At 37.7% G+C, this 20,891-nt stretch overlaps 1 protein-coding gene and 1 long non-coding RNA gene across 2 annotated transcripts; one reads left to right on the forward strand and one right to left on the reverse strand.

The window, feature by feature from the left end:
- Positions 1 to 9,419: 9,419 nt before the first annotated feature.
- Positions 9,420 to 10,840, forward strand: LOC113351421. Its single transcript, XM_026595409.1, has 2 exons — positions 9,420 to 10,669; positions 10,825 to 10,840. Exons 1-2 carry the CDS (start codon positions 9,420 to 9,422, stop codon positions 10,838 to 10,840), a joined length of 1,266 nt encoding a protein of 421 aa, XP_026451194.1.
- Positions 10,841 to 19,033: 8,193 nt separating this feature from the next.
- On the reverse strand, positions 19,034 to 20,353 carry LOC113353570. The gene is made up of 4 exons (XR_003361378.1): positions 20,226 to 20,353; positions 20,048 to 20,105; positions 19,488 to 19,701; positions 19,034 to 19,294 (listed from the first exon to the last, which is right to left on the reverse strand). It is a non-coding gene; the product is annotated as an uncharacterized LOC113353570 (long non-coding RNA).
- Positions 20,354 to 20,891: the final 538 nt, after the last annotated feature.

Raw genomic sequence — 20,891 nt, forward strand, 5'->3', positions numbered from 1 at the left:
TGCCTTGTGCTATTGTGCACTTGCCTCTGCCCTGCAGTACTGCTGCTGCTGGTGCCTGCTGCTGCTTACCTTCCCCTGCAGCTGCTGCTGCTGCCCTTCTGCTGCTGCTGTTGTTGTGCTGCTCCCCTTCCACTGCCCTGCAGTACTGCACTGCTGCATTGCTTCCCTTGGCTTGTTCTGCTGTTGTTGCCTCACTGCTGTGCAGTATTGCTGCTGCTTTCTCTGCTCCACTGCTGCATTGCTGTTGCTGTTGTCTGCTGCTGCACCACTGCTGCATTGCTTTCTTCCCCTGCCTTGCAAACTGCTGCTGTTACTTGCACTGCTTGTGCAGCTGCTGTGCAGTCTTGCTACTGCTGCTGCCTTCCAAAGCCAACTGAGCTCAGCTCATTCCAAAAAGCTAAGGCCCAGTCCACAGTTACCAAGCCCAGGTTTGAACCAAAAGTTGAGGCCCATTTCATTAAGGCTCAAAGCCCAGTTTAGGTTAAGTTTAAAAGCCCAATCCAATCAACTGTGGGCTTAATCAAAAGCCTAAGTTTAAGGCCAAATCCCATTCACACTTCAAAGACCAACTGAGCCCAAGCTCAGTTCATTTTATTGTGAACAAACCCATTAGTACTCAAAGCCCAAGCTAAGCCAAAAGGCTTCTTAGCCCAATAGCAACTAGAACCCAAAATAGCTAAACACTCCAAAACACACCCGATCTCTGTGGATCGACCCGTACTTGCACGAGCTACAACCGACGACCGTGCACTTGCGGTATTACTGTAGGCCCCCGTTTTCATTGCGCTTAATTTTATACATATCTCCGGGCCCACCAAGTTTTTGGCCGGGGATAATTTTTAGGACCTCTTTTAAAAGCCTATCAAGTTTTTGGCGCCGCTGCCGGGGACCATGATGTCAATAGTCATATGAATTATTATGGAAATTTTCAATAATGTCAATAGCCTTCCATTTTCAATAATGTCATAGGAATTATAGGAATTTTTAGGACCTCTTTTAAAAGCCTATCAAGTTTTTGGCGCCGCTGCCGGGGACCATGATGTCAATAGTCATAGGAATTATTAGGGACCATGATGTCAATAGCCTTCCACGGACCATGATGTCAATAGTCATAGGAATTATTATGGACATTTTCAAAGTCCCGAGCCGCAATACATGAACCCTAATGACTATTCATACATGCATCATTCGTCGCAACGTGAAAATGAACATTTTGCTAGTGCCTCACTCACACAATCATCACTTATGGATCAAATAGAAGCTCGAATCACAGCTTTAGAAATGCAATCACATGAGGAATTTGTCACATCTAATTTTCTTAGGCAACCTGAAATCTATGCATGTCCCGCATGTGGTAGTTTAGACCACCCTGTTGAGAATTGTCATATTTTGCATAATTTTAGGCAATCTAGAGAAAATCCAATGTATGAAATGCCCATAAATTGTGAGAATGGTAGTCATTGGGACCATAATCAATCCTTTGAGGGTTGCGATCAATATTTTGTAAACCCTAATGACCATGCACACATGTACCATTCACCACAATTTGAACATGAAGAATTTTGTACTCCCATGAATTTAGACTCCACCACAGAAGCTTTAAGACTCTGTAAGCAAGACTATGATAGATCTACAGCACGAATTCATGCACATTTAGATCAGATTTTGCTTCACCGACAAAAGGAGGAAATTCATGAGGAAATGTATGTTGTCCCTAATGAAGTGTCTAGTCCCATTCATGTAAATAATGTTGAATATGAACCTAATTTAGAGGAACATGAATCGACTAATGACACCACCACTGTTAATGAGGACCAATATGCATGCTACCATGATGATGATTATGATGATTATGATGATATGTTAGAAGAACATGAAAATATTGTGGAACCTGTTGGTTCAAAAACATATGGCTTCTCGCCCTCGACCTTCATGAATGTTGTTTTTTCTAATACTCATTGTAATTCATATGATTTTGATTGACATGGGATTCGTACAATTATTCTGTGAAGATGAGCATGTCGTAGGAATAGTTGAATCTTCTGTAGACACTAATATGCATGAAAATATATTGGATGTGTCTGATTCTCTACCTAGGTCACATTGTGATATTTCTCCTGATTTGCCGATGCATGAGAATAAATTTGTTGATGATGTTGATGATTCTGATTGTGATCTTGCCAATTTGATTGATGATTGTGAGCATGATGTGACATGTGTAGATGAGTTAGAAGATTTTGATTTGATTGATAATGATATGCCTATTCTTCTACCTAAGTCACAATCTGATGGCCTTCCACCCAACCTAGATTTGGTTTGTACCCATATTGTCAAACCGACTTTTCTGAAAATTCCTAACCTAGGTTTGGAACTGTGTGCTTCCCAAGTCCTCTTGGACTATTTTTCATCCAAATATAATACATTTGAGGAACCACAGTTGGAATTAGCATGTTTGCCCGTCCCTAGCAAAGTTCATTTCGAGCTAGACCTTTTGCATGATGAACCCCCGAAACTGAGCGATTTTGTTTTCAAAATTATATCTTCTGTAAAATCCAGGTTTGGGGGTAGCTCATTTTGTTTCACAGTTTCACTTGCGTTTCTTTCCTGTTATTATTGTGTGAAGCTGTTGAAACCTTTACACTTTGTCTTTTGGGTTGATCCTCAACTCTTTAGATTGTTAGTGTATGGTGAATTTTTTGTATATAATCAAGTAGATAAATTTTAAAAAACTTTTGTTCCTTTTGTATATATTTTGCTAATCCAATATGATCTCGGCTGAAATATGTTGGTTTTTGCCTTGAATAACGGAGTTTTAATTCTGCTTTCGCCGAAATCGGGTATTCTCTCTCCTTTTACTCTACTCAGCATGTCCCTTTCCATATGTTGCATTTTAATTCTTTCCATATTTTGAAACATTGAGGACAATGTTTAGTTTAGGTTTGGGGGTATAGAGTAGATGCCACGATAATATGCTATAATTAAAACGAACTCTTCTTTTTGAAAAAAATTGAAAAATTCCAAAAAAAAAAATTCAAAATTCAAATTCAAAAAAAATTGAAAAATTGAAAAAAAATCATAAAAATGGAGCTCATTTACCTTGAAATGTTGACTCTTGTGCAAATATGTATTTTTAGGAGTCTTAGTCTAGATATTTAGGCACCCTGATTCTAGCACAATTCACATAGTGATAAGAAATTTGCCCGCACGATCTACCAATACATGTATGGCCTCGATCTTCAAGGTGTTGGATAGGAAGTTACGATTGCCAATCACTTTAGAATACTGAACGAAACTTGACTAGCTTGTTCTTTGGTTGGTTGGGATAGAAGGTGGAGGTTACATTAGAAAGACAACCATCGAATTTAACTGGGTGCATCAAAAAGGGCTACCTCTTGCAAAGTGTCATGTAATTTTGTTTCCTTTTGTACATATATCAAAAGTGTATAAAAAAAAAAAAAAAAAAAAAAAAAAAGTCGATGTATATTCAGAAAAAAAGAAAAAAATATCAGAAAAATACAAAAAATCAAATATTTATCAATTCCATCATCTCTTGTTCCAAAAATAAAAAGAGAATAGTCAATGTAAATAAGAGTCATGTAAAGAGTTATTTTGTTGTTTTTTTGTAATAAGCAAGGAGGGTGTATGCCATTGATGTACAACGCGAGTAATTGTGAAATACCTCCAACTCATTCACAATTCTCGTAAAGTCCGGACAGCTAGCTAGATTTCGACCTCAGTTCTTAGCCTGAGAAACTATCTCTTGGTGATTAGTAGTCATGACTTCAGATCTTTCTTTACACATGTGTAGATACACTTTACACTCTTATCACATGTCTTTTTTTTGTTATCAGTGCTAGGATTGTGCCTTCGATAGCTAGATTGACATCTCCATTTTGCTGTGAGCTTAAACTGTTTTGCACATGTCACATTTGATGGAATATGAGCTTATATTTTGTCCTTAGGTTTTGTAGGCACACCTCTGGTAAACCTTCACGAGACTTCAACTCGTCCACTAGGGACACTTAGTGGTTTAAAAGGCTTAGTGCATACGCTAAATGCATTCGAGAGACCAGCGACAGTGGTATAGTTAGGATTTCCTTAGTTTTGTTTTACTTGAGGACAAGTAAAATTCAGGTTTGGGGGTATTTGATGAGTGCCAAATATTGTATATATCTATCCCTTTTTGTTGGCATTTAACTCATCTTTTATGCATTAATTCTACATTTTATCCCATATTCTGTATTTTCATTGTTTTCGAGAATAAATATTTTATTAATTAATTTTGCATTTTTAGGTAATAAATAAAGTCTGGATGACTTGCGGAGCAAAAAGAGCAGAAAAGTAGTGAAAAGCCGGGAGAAATTACGCAAGGAAGCCGCGAAGAATGGTGCGCACAACCTCATTTCTACACACAAAAACGCCTCCGTTCTCAGCCATCAGATCAGTTCTCAGAAGCATCCGACGGTCGATCCTTCATAGAGCATCAAAATCTGAAGTCTCTGCCAAGCACCACAGCGCTGAAATTCCAAGCCTTCAGATTAGATGGTATTGAATCCAACGGTCGCTCCTTTGCTGTTCATCAAAGTTTGATATCTCCGACTTACACTACAACACCTAACCCCATCTAGAGCCGTTAACTTCGTTGTATCACTTCATCCGACGGTCGCTTTTCGCTTGCCTCCGCATCACCGTCCGATCTACCTACCATCTTCGCATCTCGCAGCTTAGAGTCACAGAACATCAAGACTCGATGGATCCGCCTCACACACTAGCAACCTATACCTATACCCTAAACTCGACCCATTCTTCTCTTCTTTCTCTTCCTTCCTTCCTCCTTCTCCTCTGCAACTGCTCCACCACCAACTCCACTGCCGCTCCGCCGTACCACCATGTCCACCACCATACCACCTCCGTCATCATCCTACACGTGATTGAAAACTTCCCCCCATCATTCTAGCCCTTTATCCCATCAACTTATTACCTAACCTAAACCCAGGTTATGGGTTGATGGATTAACGTGTGCTAGAGAAGCAATTGATGCATGGAGGTGATACAGGAGAACAAATAGAAGCATGGGTCGACATCAAAATGGAGTGGTTGTGTCAAATTGGGTGAGTAATCACAAACCCTAGCCTACTGTTATTTTGGGAAAATGGGTAGAACCCTAATTGTGTTGTGGACTATAAATTGGGACTATGGGTGTGTGTGAGAGAGTATGCTTGGAGTAGCCAACATCCAGGACTTTCATGTCCTGTTAACTGTTAATTTCTGTTAAATGTTAATTTCAGTTCACAGTTCAGTTTCATGTTCATGTTAGATTTTCATATCTTGTTAAATGTATCCTGTTAATGTTTGTTATTACTGTTAGATGTTTGTGTTCATTGTTGATGTTTATGTTCACTGTTATGTTAAACTTGCTAAACTTGTTGTTAAACTTGCTGTTAGTTAAATGTTCATTGTTAATACTTGTGTCCTGTTAATGCTATTCTTTCCTGTTGATGTTTGTTACATGTTCACTATTGTGTTTAATTTACTGTCACATTTCCTGTTAATGCTAGGCTAGATATCTGTGAAGCATTGATGTAATTGTGCAATGGAAGAAATCAGTGCTCATAGCAAGCTGATTATCTTACCATTCTTGTTGTAGCTTAGGTTGCACTGTTGATTGAGCATTGGGAGAAACTAGTGCTCTTAGCAAGCTAGTTTTCTTCCCATTCTTTTAGTATACCTCCTGTAATCTTGCCTTAGCTTAGCCTTGCTCATTTTAGTTTCATTATCATCCCTGCCCTTGGCCTCAGGCCTTGGTTCATCTTGTTTTGTTTTGTTTTGTTTTTGTTCACTGCTTTATTGCTGTTTAGTTTTTAATCTGTTTAGTTTTTGCCTCACTGCCTTGTCTGTTGCTTCTCTGTTTCCTTCTTCTTTGCCACTGTGTTGCTTTCCTTTCCATTGCTGCAACTCTGTTGCTTCTCTTATTCCACTGCCTTGTGCTGTTGTGCACTTGCCTCTGCCCTGCAGTACTGCTGCTGCTGGTGCCTGCTGCTGCTTTCCTTCCCCTGCAGCTGCTGCTGCTGCCCTTCTGCTGCTGCTGTTGTTGTGCTGCTCCCCTTCCACTGCCCTGCAGTACTGCACTGCTGCATTGCTTCCCTTGGCTTGTTCTGCTGTTGTTGCCTCACTGCTGTGCAGTATTGCTGCTGCTTTCTCTGCTCCACTGCTGCATTGCTGTTGCTGTTGTCTGCTGCTGCACCACTGCTGCATTGCTTTCTTCCCCTGCCTTGCAAACTGCTGCTGCTACTTGCACTGCTTGTGCAGCTGCTGTGCAGTCTTGCTACTGCTGCTGCCTTCCAAAGCCAACTGAGCTCAGCTCATTCCAAAAAGCTAAGGCCCAGTCCACAGTTACCAAGCCCAGGTTTGAACCAAAAGTTGAGGCCCATTTCATTAAGGCTCAAAGCCCAGTTTAGGTTAAGTTTAAAAGCCCAATCCAATCAACTGTGGGCTTAATCAAAAGCCTAAGTTTAAGGCCAAAGCCCATTCACACTTCAAAGACCAACTGAGCCCAAGCTCAGTTCATTTTATTGTGAACAAACCCATTAGTACTCAAAGCCCAAGCTAAGCCAAAAGGCTTCTTAGCCCAATAGCAACTAGAACCCAAAATAGCTAAACACTCCAAAACACACCCGATCTCTGTGGATCGACCCGTACTTGCACGAGTTACAACCGACGACCGTGCACTTGCGGTATTACTGTAGGCCCCCGTTTTCATTGCGCTTAATTTTATACATATCTCCGGGCCCACCAAGTTTTTGGCCGGGGATAATTTTTAGGACCTCTTTTAAAAGCCTATCAGCTGTACATTCAAGGTTTGTCATTGTACATGACTTGCTTTACTACTTAACTGATTAGATTTATGATTTATTCAGCAAGTATGTTTTACTAATACTATATTCATGTTGTTGTTCTCAGAATGTCTCATAAAGCATCCAACAGAGTTGAAACTTCAGGCACTCAACCAAATTCCGAACAACCAGAACAAGAAGATCAAAGTGTTGAATATTCAACAATTGCTTCAAGTTCAAAACCTTCTTCAAGTAAGAGATTAGCAGAAGTGGCGAATGAAAATCATCCACTTGTTGTTGCTTTGTTGAAGAAATTGTGTAAAACCCGTCCCAATTTCAAGGCTATTTCCGTCGTTTATAAAAAGGGTATTTTGTAAAAAAAAAAAAAAGAAAGAAAGAAAGAAACTTGACATTAACTAGTAGATGTTTAGTTTCATATAAGAGGGCCCAACAATATTATTAGTAGGTGTTTAGTTCATATAGGAGGGCCCAACAATAGTGAGTAGGTTGTTTGGCTAATTGGGCCCAATTTGAATTTGGGCCATGTATACTCAACTTGGTGCCGATCAGGAGAAGAGTTTAATTAGGTTAAATTAGTTTCCTGTTAGGTTTAGGGCATGAATAAAAAAATAAAATAAAAAAAAGAGATAAAAACCAAGCCGCACCTTTGTTTCTCCATCTCATTGTTATTCCTAGCCAGACGAAACAAAAAAAAAAAAAAGTTCTTCCAGTAGAAAAAAAAAAAAGAAAAAATACGGCGGTGATTAGTTTGTAGAATTGGAGCGGCCTTGATATTAGTTGATTATTGATCTCATTACTGTTCTTCCTAAGGATTATTGCTAGCGTTTGAGGTAGGCGCAACACAATCAAAAACCTTATTTTTATTTAAGTTTCTTTTAATTAATTTTATTTTAAGTTTTGATTCATATATGAATGATAATGTTGTGAGTATGATTATGTATGTTGGGCTGCGGTCCATAGATTGTGATTCTTAAAAACAACTTTGATGGGATACGAGATATCCTTGGGAATGGTTTTGTTCCCTAAACCCACGTGGGGCTCCCTGGGGCGAGCGGATTTGATTGATTGATTTGATTGTTCTTATGGATGTGGTGTTTCCATGTGGTTGTGATGCTAATAATCATGTTAGTTGTTTTAAAAAGAATTGAAAATGTTTGATAAAATGTTTTGTTGCTTCTTTTCCTACTGGGTGTCACAACTCACGTCGTTTAATGACAAAAAATTCCAGATTTTATGGCACCACAAGGAGCTAATGGCGGAAAAGCGTAGAGATCGGTTTTGGTGTTTATTAGTAGTAGTTTGCATAGGATTTATGATTGAGAATTGATAAATATCATCAACTCTTTAGATGATTTCATTAGTTATTTCTTGGTTATTAAAACTTTAGCTATTATTGGGTTAACGTATCCACTGCATAATGTTTTGTTTCGCCTACTCTATTTGATTGCCTAATGGCTTTCTGGATCTAGATCTGTTTGACTGTCCATTAATCGTCGATAATTTTTTTTTGTTTCATTTTTCGTCGTTATGTAAAACTCTTTCCCTATGCACATATAACATTTTTAGAATTTTCTGAGTTCCAGAAGTATGTTTTTTCCGTTGTTTTCCTGTACCTCAGACGTTTTTCTGTCAATTCAGCTGTACTGAATTTATCTATTTTTCAAAATATTCTACGTTATGTTTTACTTTCGTGTCTTCTGTAAACTTGAGTTCTTTTATCTTTTCATCCTGGTAGGTAAAGCTAATTTGACGTTGTGATGAATATATGATTTTTGTAAAACGAACCATCACTGTTTTACGTTTCTGCAGTACAGGTCACTACTCGTTTGACTATGGTCAAAAGGTCTTTAAGATAACTAAAAATTATAGAAATTTTATGATTGGAAATATGATAAGTTAGGATTCAGAATATTAATTATAATATTTATGGATTCGTATTACGTCCGAAATATTCCTTGAATTACCTGGTGTCTGTTCTATTTTATGACTCCTCCTTAAAAACGTAACGCTTTTGGATTAAATACGGAACTTTAACGGTGAAATTAATTTTTAGTAAATTACTATTTCTTTAGGGTTCATAGTAAATTAACAAATCACGTCAATCTAACGGTTAGATTTTCTTAATTTTTATATGTCCGCTGCCACCGAATTTCTGAATTGAACATACAACGATTAGACACAGAATTAGTTGTTTGGACTTGGCCAAGTGTGGAAGTCAGGGCCTGTTATTAAAGGTAGCATCTTGGATTTTGGGTTTGGAACCCAGGCCCAAAATTTGGGTTGTTACAGTTTGGTATCAGAGCTAGTCTGATCCTTTGGGCAGGCTAGTTTCTGAATAAGTCGGTACGTCTATATGCTTGAATGTCAAATTGTTCGTGTATCTGTTGATTGTTGTTGTTTGAATGCGTAATAGGTTACACTTCTTTTGCATAGATAATTCTCTCGGTGTTACTTATAATTTAATGTCCTTCAATCAGGACATGTCTCGTCGTACGAATGGTTTAGCCGCCCCATGATGAGGGTTTCGGTGAGGTTGTTCGTGCTTTGAATGTTGTTGCTCAAGCGATGCAACAACAAGTGAATCTTAATCAGAATGCACCTCCTCCTCCTCCACCACCTAATCAACGAGCTTTGTTAGTTAGAAGGTTTAGTGAACAAAAGCCCGATTCCTTTAAAGGTAGTCCTGATCCACTGGTCGCTGAAGATTGGATAGATAAGATTGAGAAAATATTCACCCTATTAGGCGTGAATGACGAGGATAAGCTGGATCTTGCTGTTTTTAAGCTTGAGGGTGAGGCCACTCGCTGGTGGGACTTGACTCGTCGTTCTAGGAATGACGGTCTGTTTACCTGGGTAGAATTTCGACTCGCCTTCCTAAATAAGTACTTTCCACAAACTGCACGAAACCAACGCATGATCGAGTTTATGCAGTTGACTCAGAGAAATATGACCGTAGCACAGTACCAAGCCAAGTTTGAAGAACTTTCTCGTTTTGCTATTCATCTGGTGGAGAATGAAGAGCTGAAGGCTTTTAAGTTTCAGGAGGGACTTAGACCTTCAATTAAGGGTAGGTTGTCTATTTTGAAGATTACCTCTTATAATGAGATAGTGGAAAGAGCGATGATTGCTGAGAGAGACATTGAGGAGGCAAATCGAATTAGAGAACGTCACAATGGGGATAAGAACAAGAATAAAAATAACAACCACCCATACCAGAAGAAAGGAAATGGACCGAATATGGAGCTTCCTGCACCTTCGTGTTATCATTGCAAGCAACCTGGACATTTTAAGAGGAACTGTCCTGCACTTATTTCTCAGAGGAACCAACAACCCTTTATACCTCAGAACCAACGTCAAGGTTATCAGCAGAACCGTCCTCAGAACAATCCACCACAATACCAAGCTCGACAGCCCCCTCAGCAACCTAAGGCGTTCAACATTGCACATGTTGGTCAGGATCCGGATAACTCAGTTGTTGAAGGTACATTCTTAGTTTACAATTCTTGGGCTAAGATATTGTTTGATACTGGTGCTACTCATTCGTTTATTGCTTCTTCGTTTGTTTTGTCATTGGGTTTGAAAACTGAATTACTTGATGGGTACTTAGGCGTAGCTAGTGCGATAGGCAGTAGTGCACGTATTGACCGCGTGGCACGAATGTGTGTAGTACGTATAGCTAAGCATGAGTTTTTGATTGACCTTTTTGTGATGAATATGTCTGGTTATGATGTAATCCTGGGTATGGATTGGTTATCTGCTCATCATGCTGTTTTTGATTGTTTTCAAAAACGTGTGACTCTTCACTCGGACGAAGGGTCAGTTGTCCACTTTACCGGAACTCGTAGTTTTGCGTCTCCCCTTATCTTGTCGGAAAGACATTTCCGACAGACTCATTCTAGAGGTTTTCTTTATCACTTAGAGATGATAGGAGATGAGCAACAAGATTCTGTCTCTACTATGGGTATTCCAGTGGTAGAGGAGTTTGAAGATGTTTTCCCTGAGGAATTACCAGGTTTACCCCCAAGAAGAGAAATGGACTTCACTATTGAAGTTCAACCTGGTACTTCGCCAATTTCGATGGCTCCTTATCGAATGGCACCTATGGAGTTAAAAGAACTAGATAAGCAACTACTCGAGTTGGAAGCTAAGGGTTTTATTCGAGGTAGTACGTCACCTTGGGGTGCACCAGTCCTTTTTGTGAAGAAGGATAACTCGCTGAGATTGTGCATCGATTATAGAAAACTCAACGAAGTTACAGTGAAAAATAAGTATCCCTTACCTAGGATCGAGGATTTGTTTGATCAGTTGAAGGATTCTCAGTTTTTCTCAAAAATTGATATGCGATCAGCTTATCATCAACTCCGAATCAAGGAAGAAGATATTCCAAAAACCGCTTTCCGAACTCGATTTGGACATTTCGAGTTTGTGGTGATGCCATTTGGACTTACAAATGCTCCAGCGGCATTCATGGATCTTATGCATCGAATTTTTCGACCGTACTTAGATAAATTTGTAGTGGTATTTGTAGATGACATTCTTATCTATTCACGGTCACGAGAAGAGCACGAGGAACACTTGAGATTAACATTGCAGTTGTTGAGATCTCATCAGTTATACGCTAAGTTGAGTAAATGCGACTTCTGGCTTTCTGAAGTTCAGTTTTTGGGACACGTGGTATGTAGAGAAGGAATCAAAGTGGACCCAGCTAAGGTTGAAGCGGTTACCAAATGGGAAAGGCCAAAGAACGTGTTTGAGATTCGTAGCTTTCTAGGCTTAGCGGGTTACTATAGACGATTCATTCAGGACTTCTCAAGTATTGCTTCACCACTGACGAAGTTGACTCGAAAGGATTCCAAGTTCGAGTGGAATAATGATTGTGAGAAGGCTTTCTCCATGCTCAAGGAGAAATTAACTACTGCACCAGTTTTGACAACACCGGTAAGCGGAATTGGTTATGTGATATTTTCCGATGCATCGTTGAAGGGTTTAGGATGTGTTCTTATGCAAGAAGGAAAAGTGGTAGCTTATGCCTCAAAACAACTAAAGACACATGAGTTGAATTACACAACTCATGACCTCGAGTTAGCAGCTATTGTGTTCGCTCTGAAGTTGTGGAGACATTATCTGTATGGTGAGAAGATAGACATATTTTGTGACCATAAGAGCTTGCAGTATATTTTTACTCAACGAGATTTGAACCTGAGACAGAGGCGTTGGGTGGAATTTCTTAAGGATTACACGTATACTTTCCATTATCACCCAGGAAAGGCAAATGTGGTAGCAGATGCTCTTAGCCGAAAATCGGGCCAATGTAGCAAGTATGACTCTTCATACTTGGGATTTGTGCAGACTTATGGAGGAAGGTGACTTGGGCCCTGACGAGATGATTTACAATACTATAGTTGTTCCAGAGTTACAACAACGGATTGTAGAATCTCAACAGACTGATAGGGAGATGATTTCGATTCGTGCTCAAATGGAGAAAGGAGAAACTCCAGAAGGTTGGACTCAAACTGATGGTGTATTTCGTTTTATGGGAAAACTTTGTGTGCCAATGAAATATAGGATGGAGGTACTAGAACAGGCTCACAATTCTAAATTTATGTTCATCCGGGAGGATCAAAGATGTACCATGACATGAAAAGGCAATATTGGTGGAAAGGTATGAAGAAAGATGTTGCCTTGTATGTGTCGAGATGTCTCACTTGCCAACAAGTGAAGATTGATCATCGGAAACCAGGAGGGTTACTTCAACCATTGCCCATCTCAGAATGGAAATGGGAACACATCACTATGGATTTTATCATGGGATTACCCAGAACTGCATATGGTAAGGATACTATATGGGTTATTGTTGATAGACTTACCAAGTCGGCGCACTTTTTAGCAATCAAGAAGACTGATACGTTAGCCACGTTAAGTCAGAGGTATATCCACGAGATAATAAGGTTGAACGGTACACCGGTGTCAATTGTATCTGACAGAGATCCTCGTTTTACTTCTCAGTTTTGGCAGAGTTTACAGAAGGCGTTAGGTACACGTGTTTCACTTAGTACTGCCTTTCATCCCCAGACCGACGGGCAGTCTGAACGGGTAATTCAGATTGTAGAGGATATGTTAAGAGCTTGTGCCTTGGATTTCAAGGGAAGTTGGAGTGAGAACTTGCCATTAGTAGAGTTTTCTTATAACAATAGTCATCAGGCTAGCATCGGTATGGTACCTTTTGAAGCATTGTATGGACGACCTTGTAGATCACCAGTGTGTTGGACCGAGATCGGCGAACGTAACATTTTCGGACCGGATTTGGTACGAGAGACGACTGAGAAGGTTCAGTTAATCCGACGGAGGCTAATGACAGCTCAGAGTCGTCAGAAGAGTTATGCAGACAAGAGACGTCGACCTCTAGAGTTTACCGAGGGTGACTTGGTGTTGCTCAAAGTGAGCCCGAAGAGAGGTATTAAGCGTTTTGGAAAGAAAGGAAAGTTATCACCACGTTACATTGGACCTTTTAAAATTATTCGACGTGTGGGTGCAGCTGCTTATCAGTTGGAGTTACCTCAGCGAATTGGGCACGTTCACGACACTTTCCACATGTCAATGTTGCGGAAATACGAGAGAGATCCGTCTTATGTTATTGACCCTTCACATATTATTGCCTGGGAAGATTTGGAGATTCAAGAGGATGCTACGTACGTGGAGATACCGGTGCGAATTTTGGATTTTAAGGAGCATGTGCTTCGAACTAAGACCATCCCTATGGTTAAGGTGCAGTGGCAACGCCGCCAGGTTGAGGAAGCGACATGGGAATTAGAGCCCGAAATGCGGAGCAAATATCCTGAACTTTTCTAAGGTAACCTATAAATTTCGTGACGAAATTTCTTTTAAGGGGAATAGAGTTGTAAAACCCGTCCCAATTTCAAGGCTATTTCCGTCGTTTATAAAAAGGGTATTTTGTAAAAAAAAAAAAAAAAAAAAGAAAGAAAGAAACTTGACATTAACTAGTAGATGTTTAGTTTCATATAAGAGGGCCCAACAATATTATTAGTAGGTGTTTAGTTCATATAGGAGGGCCCAACAATAGTGAGTAGGTTGTTTGGCTAATTGGGCCCAATTTGAATTTGGGCCATGTATACTCAACTTGGTGCCGATCAGGAGAAGAGTTTAATTAGGTTAAATTAGTTTCCTGTTAGGTTTAGGGCATGAAAAAAAAATAAAATAAAAAAAAGAGATAAAAACCAAGCCGCACCTTTGTTTCTCCATCTCATTGTTATTCCTAGCCAGACGAAACAAAAAAAAAAAAAAAGTTCTTCCAGTAGAAAACAAAAAAAAAAAAAAAATAATACGGCGGTGATTAGTTTGTAGAATTGGAGCGGCCTTGATATTAGTTGATTATTGATCTCATTACTGTTCTTCCTAAGGATTATTGCTAGCGTTTGAGGTAGGCGCAACACAATCAAAAACCTTATTTTTATTTAAGTTTCTTTTAATTAATTTTATTTTGTAAGTTTTGATTCATATATGAATGATAATCGATGTTGTGAGTATGATTATGTATGTTGGGCTGCGGTCCATAGATTGTGATTCTTAAAAACAACTTTGATGGGATACGAGATATCCTTGGGAATGGTTTTGTTCCCTAAACCCACGTGGGGCTCCCTGGGGCGAGCGGATTTGATTGATTGATTTGATTGTTCTTATGGATGTGGTGTTTCCATGTGGTTGTGATGCTAATAATCATGTTAGTTGTTTTAAAAAGAATTGAAAATGTTTGATAAAATGTTTTGTTGCTTCTTTTCCTACTGGGTGTCACAACTCACGTCGTTTAATGACAAAAAATTCCAGATTTTATGGCACCACAAGGAGCTAATGGCGGAAAAGCGTAGAGATCGGTTTTGGTGTTATTAGTAGTAGTTTGCATAGGATTTATGATTGAGAATTGTAATAAAATATCATCAACTCTTTTAGATGATTTAATTAGTTATTTATTGGTTATTAAAACTTTAGATATTATTGGGTTAACGTATAACCAATGAAAATAATGTTTTGTTTAGACTACTCTATTTGATTGAATAATGGAAATTTCTGGATCAGATCTGTTTGACTGTCCATAATAATTAGTAGATAATATTTTTTTTGTTTCATTTTTTCGTCGTATATGTAAAACTCTTTCAATATGCACATATAAAAATTTTAGAATTTTCTGAGTTCCAGAAGTATTTTTTTATCAGTTGTTTTCACTGTACAAAACTCAGACGTTTTCTGTCAGATTCAGCTGTACTGAATTTTATCTATTTTTCAAAATATTCTACGTTATGTTTTAGACTTTCGTGTCTTCTGTAAACTTGAAGATGGTTCTTTTATATTTTCATCATGGTAGGTAAAAGCTATTTTGACGTTGTGAATGAATTGATATGATTTTTGTAAAACGAACCATCACTGTTTTACGTTTCTGCAGTACAGGTCAACTACTCGTTTGACTATGGTCAAAAGGTCTTTAAGATAAACTAAAAATTATAGAAATTTTATGATTGGAAATATGATAAGTTAGGATTCAGAATATATAATTATAACAATTTATGGATTCGTATTTACGTCCGAAATATTCCTTGAATTACCTGGTGTCTGTTTCTATTTTATGACTCCTCCTTAAAAACGTAACTCTTTTGGATTAAATACGGAACTTTTAACGGTGAAATTAATTTTTCTGATAAAGTATATTTCTTTAGGGTTCATGTAAATTAAAAATCACGTCAATCTAACGGTTAGATTTTCTTAAAAGAATTTTTATATGTCCGCTGCAACAGAATTTCTGAATTGAACATAAATAAAGATTAGACAAAGAATTAGTTGTTTGGACTTGGCCAAGTGTGGAAGTCAGGGCCTGTTATTAAAGGTAGCATCTTGGATTTTGGGTTTGGAACCCAGGCCCAAAATTTGGGTTGTTACAAATTGCGTACAACAAGGTCACCGGCATGGGATGAATTCACTAGGAGAATCATTGTACAACCTGTAAAAGGGAAGACAGATGAGGAAGAAGCTGTACTTATGGGTGAATGTCATCATTGTAAAAGGTTAGTACCTGCTCAGAGTGAACAAGGAACTACCCGCTTGTCTCAACATCTAAAAACCTGCCTTGAGAAGCCTGAAAACAAGACAGGCCAGAGGAAGATTAGCACTGCATTTAAAAAAGGAGGTAATAACCAAGTTAAATTACTTAATTGGAAGTATGATCCTATTTTTATGAGAGATTTCCTTGCTAGAATGATTGCTAAGCATGATTACCCTCTCAACATGGTTGAGCATTTCTATTTTAGAGAGTTTGTTAAGGCTTTAAACCCTGCTGCTAAAATGCCATGTAGGAATACAAGTAGAGCAGATGTTATGAGGTGTTATGCTGAAATGAAAGATGAATTGTTACTACAATTAGAGAAATTGACTTCTAAATGTAGTCTTACAACTGATATGTGGACTGCCAAATACACTAAAGATGGTTATTGTTGTGTTACATGTCATTTTATAGATGATGAGTGGAATTTGAAAGCCAAAACCTTAGCTTACATTGTAGTGCCGTCACCACATACAGGAGATGCTCTCTCAGATTTTATCAAAACTTGCACTTTGGAATGGAACATAGATAGGAAATTTTTCGCTTTGACTGCTGATAATGCTCCAGCTAATGGTGTTATGATGAGAAATCTTATCACTTGGCTAGATGGTAAAAATTGTTTGTTGCTTGGAGGAAAAATGTTTCACATGAGGTGTAGCAACCCCATACTGCATTTGATTGTATTGTATGGCATGAAAGTAGTTGCTGAGTTTATAGAGGCTATTAGAGATTGTGTTAAATATGTAAAGTCTTCACAAGCTAGGAAAGAAAAGTTTGATATAGCATTGGCACAATGTAGATTGTCTGGAGATGTTAGTTTAGATGTGGACACAAGGTGGAACTCCACTTTCATGATGCTTAAGAATGCAATTAAACTGCAAGAAGGTTTTGAAAGACTTAGTGAGTTTGATTCTGATTTTGATATTCTACCATCTAAAGAGAAGTGGGATCAAGGAATAGAAATATGTAAATGTTTAGAGGTTTTTAATACTGTTTCAACTCAGTTTGCAGGGATTAAGTATCCAACTGCAAATCTGTATTATAATGGGGTTTATAAAATTAACAAATGCATAAACAGTTGGGAAGATAGTGAGTTTTTTTATATCAAAGAAATGGGGTCGAAAATGAGAGAAAAGTTTAATGGATATTGGAGTGATAGTAACTTGATTATGAGCATTGGAGTGGTTTTAGATCCTAGGTATAAGGCAAAATGGGTTAGGTACACATATAAAAGAATGTTTGGAGATGCTAAAGCTGCAGAACTTTATGAGAAATTCAAAACAGACTTGTTCAAGGTTTACAATGCATATGAATCTCAAAACAACACTGCAGCTCCTGCTTTCTTTAGAAACTCTGTCGCTCGCATGAATGTAAGAAGCTCAGGTGCATCTAGCACAGATTATGCTAGTTTTGTGTTGGAAAATGATGAAGATGATGTTCAGAAATCTGAGTTAGAGACATACTTAGCAGAACCAATTCTTCCAACTCTAACAGCTCAAGATGAAATGAACTTTGATATATTGGTTTGGTGGAAGATGAATGGTTGTAAGTATCCAACTCTGGCAAAGATAGCAAGAGATGTATTGGCTGTGCCAGTGACTAGTGTGGCGTCAGAGTCCATGTTCAGCGATGGTGGAAGGGTCCTAACAACTCATAGAACTTCACTAAGTCCAGATTTAGTCCAAGCATTGCTATGCTTAAGTGATTGGCTGCCAGACTTCTTTGATGCAGGTAAATCTTCGTTTCTTTTCCTTTACTTAATTCTTTTCCATATTAAGAACTGTATTAATATTAGATGAGCTACCATATGATTAGAACTGTGACAATATTCTTTGTGAATGCAGATATGGAAGTCGTCGACTGAAGTTGATGCAAAATGAAACCAGCAAAGAAGATCTAGTCATCTAGCCTTTTTTAGTGTAGTTTTTTGCTTGTAGTTGCAGACTCTGTTGTTGTTTGTTTTTTCATGTGTGATGTGACTGAGGTGTTTGTGTGGTTTGTATTTCTGAACAAAAAAGTCTGTCAAAAAACTATGAAGAACAACCTAAATTTTCAGCATTTCTGCATTTGCTTCTGTGACAGGGGTTATCGGATTTTAACGGATAAATATCCGTTATCCGATAGATTAACGTTAACGATATCGGTTTGTGTTTTTGATATCCGCCGGATGTTAACGGATATCGGATATCCGATAATTCTTAACCTTAACCTTATCGGATTGTCCAATATCCGGCGGATATTTATCCGTTGACAGCCCTAATCAATTTAATGTTCAAGTAAGACTTAGAACCTACACTTGTAAATATTCACTTCCCAGCCAAGATCTTTAACTTTAAGAGGAAGTAGAAAGCAAATGACCACTTTTTTTTATTTTTGTTTGATATTTGTTCAACAATCAGTTCGGTGCCATCCATGACTTTCTAGAGATTTTCATCATTAATATTAACATCAATCATCAAATCCTCAAGATCTTTTTCCCTCGGAAAGCAGGGATAAGATATCATCCTCCTGAAGTATAACAAAATTGTTACCAAAATCCAAAAAGAGAAATGATGCTACTTGATACGCCACAACGATAATATAGTTGGTAATAAGCATGTCTAAGAAAAGGAAAAAGCTACCACATCTTTCTCCATCTCTTTGAGATTTCACATTTTGTCTTTACTAAGAACCACATTATTATTCTTGTTGTAGTTCAATATTAGTATTTAATGATATGGTCAAGAAAAAATTCAGAATCCAACTGACTTAAAGAGGCAGGCAATGAAAACTTAATTATGTAAAAACTATGTATAATCGAGAAGGAATTTATGATGAGAAACAAAGTAAGTAGGTCTCCATTGTCCTACTCCAAACAACGATTCACTTAAGGAATCCATGGATAAAATTTATCCGTGCCAAGACGCTTCTTCCATCATATAGGAAATCTTAAACTCAAACTTCAATTTTTCCACCTACAACAAAGTCATAGTGTTTTTCAAGTAAACCGCGATAGTGACATTTTTTTTGATCGTAGCAACATTATTGTAAAAGCTGCAAAAATCTCATCAAACATTTGCAAACTCATTCTAAACAAATAAAATCGGTCTTGACCATTAAATTATTTCTTGACTTCTCATTCTTCTCCAACAAAAGTCGGTTATACGAAAGACTTGGTGAATGGTTTAATTCATAAACCTTCCACTTAATATACAAATCAAGCCGACCCTAACTTAATACATCCCAAAACTAATCAAATAAAGTGAAATTCTATTGACATTTACCGTATCGAAGCCGACACGTACCTGAGCTGGATGCTGGCTTGTCTCCCAGTATATCCCCGGCCGATAAAAATCTGCAAAAATAGATCAAAGATTTTAAAAGGAACACTCAAAATGAACAACTAAATCAAATAGTTTCAGATAAAGTAACAAAAGAAATACGTCTAAAATCAAACTTACAGTTCCAATGGTGATTTCTGGAACCGCTATTAACAAAAACCACAAATTGATACTTCAGACTAAAGATTTACTTTCTGTCATCAGTACCTTATTTTTCATTGACCGGAAGTTTGGCTTGGATGTTGTAGCCAAAATTTACCAATTTTCCTTAATAAGCTACGACACGGCCGACCTAAATATAGATAGCAAACTTTTAGCCCAACTTATTGCTTTTCTGCTGCTGGCATTCCTGTTTTACACCAGCTAAAACTACTTTTCAAGCATTTTTTCGAACACTCTTAAGTCCATAATCACACTTAACCTGTTGACATTATCAAAACTTCGTAAATAAGGATCATATACTCTTTTTCTACCATAGATATTATTTAAAACAACGGTTCACAAAAATGTAAGATGCACAAATACGCCCAGTTCTAGCTAAATTCATCTTCAAACAATGATTTATCGGAACCAACACTGTATAGGCTTAACAACTGATTGTTTCATAACCAAAAAAATAAAATAAAATAAAATTAGCAATTAAACATCATAGAAGATTAGAAATATAGACAAATCAGGATCGTTCCACTGAAGCTAATGTATGACAATGTAATACATGCTAAAAGTCAAAATACAGTAATATTAATTGAGAGGAAACCGATAAATACCTAAACTTTCCGGGATGGATGATGTGCTGTAGTAGTTACGCCATTAGTGAATCGATAGCTATAAAAAAAAATGTGAATCAGATATCTAGGGCTTACCTTTTGATAGAGGAAAAATAAAAACCAAACACTGAGAGAAAGAAATAAGAACCCCAATTTGAGATGCCCAAACGAATCATACCTGAGATTGAGAATATTTTCCGCAGAAAGAAACATGAAAGTGATGATCCAGAAAACGTGTCTTCAAACTTCGGGTAAAAAAACTCTGATTATCTACTTTCTTATACCTGGTGTGTGAATTCAAGTCCGAGATCAATTTCATTCAATGAAATGAAACGGCAGCGCCTTTATGTTCTTCTGTGTGTTTTTTCTTTCTGAGCATTTAACCCTAAATTGTATCTGCACCGTTGGATCAGGGCATGAAATAAAACGGCGGAGACTTTTATAAAGCACGAAGATGATAATAATGGATGGGTGAATCTGAGCCGTCGGATGCAGGCGTTAAACATGGGTTGATTCTCAGCCACGATTTGTCTTTCAATTTTCTCAACTTTGAGAGCAGATGCTGGCCGTGGATCTCAATAAAAAACCAATCCACAACCGTCAGATTGGTCCAAAACCATTTGTTTTTGTAAGATAGATACTAATTATAATGATGAATTGTCTTTTGTTAAAAATAAGTTTTTTTTTTTTAATGCAAATAACTATTTCATTCAGGCCATAACATTACATAACTTCTTGCTTACCCTCCTATCATCTCTTATACTTTTTCCAAAAGCCCCGGGATGCTACACCAATAATTAAAGGACGAATTATTATTTTTTGATGGAGAAAGTAAATATATTAA

The sequence above is a fragment of the Papaver somniferum genome, chromosome 2, assembly GCF_003573695.1.
Source record: "Papaver somniferum cultivar HN1 chromosome 2, ASM357369v1, whole genome shotgun sequence".
NCBI lineage: Eukaryota > Viridiplantae > Streptophyta > Magnoliopsida > Ranunculales > Papaveraceae > Papaver > Papaver somniferum.

Coding starts and splice junctions, on each gene's coding strand:
- LOC113351421 (XM_026595409.1), top strand. CDS start 9,420: ATGCAACAACAAGTGAATCTTAATCAGAATGCACCTCCTCCTCCTCCA.